A 2398-nucleotide genomic window follows, 5' to 3' on the forward strand; every position below is an offset into this window, starting at 1 on the left:
GTTTTCCTAACAGGAGCAGCTGTTCCCATCGCCGCGTGCCCAGGCAGGTAGCATAGCCGGGTGGCTTCAGGAGTGAGATGGAAGCAGGGCCCACTCCTCGGTGGCGGCCACATATTTTAGTTGGACCACTGACCTTTTCCCCAGAAGGGTCCTTACCACCCGCATCCAGCCCCCGTGACCTAGCACTGCACGTTGGCTCGCAGCGCTGCACCGAGGCAGCTGTGAGGTCCCCTCTGTAATGCGGCCAGACCTGCTCTTCCCGGTTCCTCGGAATTGCACTGACCGACGCTTCGGGGAATCTCGCAGCAGCCCTGAAGCTTTCGTTCTTTCTTCAGAGTAAGGAAGTGGGAGAGGGGCTGGATGGGGAGGAGAATGAGAATCTTCCGAGGTCCATGAAATGACCTGAAATCTAAAGATGTCAGGCTTTCAAAGCGACCCAGTGGCTGGTCACTCCACATGTCATAGATAATACCACGCCAAGAGCTCAAGTTATCTGAAGCTTTCTCTGTGAAATGGGAACCAACTTTTCCTCTCTGGGAACAACGACTATCACATTTCTCCCTGACATGCAAACTGAGGTATGTTTACTTCATTATATGGTATCAACACTGACCCTTTAATGTGAAAAGTCACTCCTAGATTCCTTCTGCCCTTATCTGGTGTCCCCAAGGGTGTAATTCCTGGTTCCCTCTTCCCACAGTTCAGTACACACACACACACACACACAAACACACACACACACATGTGTTATGTTACATCATTAGAATCTAATTTAATCCAGTGAACCTCACCATCAAAGATTTTTTTGCCGCTGATTGTCTTTTACTTAGACGTGTCACAAATGCGTTCTTCATTCTCTGTGTCTGTATGTGCCCAGGGGTAGAGGGAGCGCTGAAAGGAAAAGATGTTGCCAGAGAAATAGAAAGAGAAATAAACTCGAGGAGCAAACGCCCTACATGCTGTGGCTTCCAAGCACTGCCAGCAGGTTGTGGGGCTAGCCAGGAAAAAATAGAGCCGCTTATTCTAGAAGGCTTGGAGAAAACGTGAGAAGAGAAGGGAAATCAGATCGGATTGGGGGGGAGCAAGAGAAACTCGGCTCCAGTGAAAAGGACCCGTCATTCCTTTCCAGGATGTAATTTGCTGAGATCCACCACTTGCATTTCGTACGTAAATGAGGCGGCTTCCCCCAGGGTGGGTTGGGCTGGGCTGAGCCTCTGGGAACAGCAGGGATTCAAGCACTGAGGAGCCGCAGACCGGAGCGGAGCGCAGCAGGAAGGCATCACATCTCCAGCCAGCCCCAAAGAGGATGGACAGGACACTGAAGCAGAGAGTACGTGCGGATTAAAGGACTCGGGAGAAGCCGTCAAAATTCAGGACTGGCAAGAGAGTCAGTTCAGCCTCTCAGGCTTGTAGTTTCAGACACTGATCATTTCTCAATCCCTGAAGAGATTCCTTCCCCAGGGAAGTGAAAATAATGAACTTTTGGAGGTATTACTTTTTTGCTTTCACCGTGTTCAGTGTGGTTATCTGTGTGATATTTTACAATAGCCAGTTGAGCCCGCCAAAAAGGTACGAGAAGCTGAACAGTTCCGGAGAAAGGTATTTTAGAACAGATGCCTGTAATTATGCTTTAAAAGACGAGCCAACCTTTTTGTGGGAAAATACCCTACCATTACCTTTGGGAAGTGTCCCCTGCAAGGACTACCTGATCCAGAATCACTATATCACAAGTCCCCTGTCGGAAGAGGAGGTCGCATTCCCTTTGGCCTATGTCATGGTCATCCACAAGGACTTCGATACTTTTGAAAGGCTCTTTAGGGCTGTCTATATGCCCCAAAATGTCTACTGCGTTCATGTGGATGAGAAAGCCCCAGCTGAGTTTAAGGGATCTGTGCGGCAGTTACTGAGCTGTTTCCAAAATGCTTTTATCGCTTCAAAGGTAGAGTCTGTGGTTTACGCGGGAATTTCCAGGCTCCAGGCCGACCTGAACTGCCTGCGAGACCTTGTGGCCTCCGAGGTTCCCTGGAAGTACGCCATCAACACCTGTGGGCAAGACTTCCCCCTGAAAACCAACAGGGAAATAGTTCAGCATCTGAAAGGATTTAAAGGGAAAAATATTACCCCAGGGGTGCTGCCCCCTGACCACGCAATTGGACGGACCAAATATGTCCACCGAGAGCATATAGGCAAAGGTGGCTCCTTTGTGAAAAACACGAAAATTTTGAAAACCTCACCTCCACATCAGCTGACCATCTACTTTGGCACTGCCTATGTGGCCCTTACCAGAGAGTTTGTCAACTTTGTTTTCCATGACAAAAGGGCCATTGATTTACTACAGTGGTCAAAAGATACCTATAGTCCTGACGAGCATTTCTGGGTGACACTCAGTAGGATTCCA

The 2398-nt window shown here is 49.1% G+C and overlaps 1 protein-coding gene across 1 annotated transcript in view; it reads left to right on the forward strand.

The window, feature by feature from the left end:
• The first annotated feature begins 1233 nt into the window (after positions 1-1233).
• Positions 1234-2398, forward strand: part of LOC105824853 (N-acetyllactosaminide beta-1,6-N-acetylglucosaminyl-transferase) — a 35319-nt gene continuing 34154 nt past the window's right edge. The window contains exon 1 of the mRNA XM_012662460.1: positions 1234-2392. Within this exon, the coding sequence (XP_012517914.1) occupies positions 1475-2392 (918 nt within the window). The 5' untranslated portion in view covers positions 1234-1474. The remainder of the gene's footprint in view (positions 2393-2398) is intronic.

This window comes from Propithecus coquereli, unplaced genomic scaffold, assembly GCF_000956105.1.
Source record: "Propithecus coquereli isolate 6110/MARCELLA unplaced genomic scaffold, Pcoq_1.0 Scaffold767, whole genome shotgun sequence".
Lineage (NCBI taxonomy): Eukaryota > Metazoa > Chordata > Mammalia > Primates > Indriidae > Propithecus > Propithecus coquereli.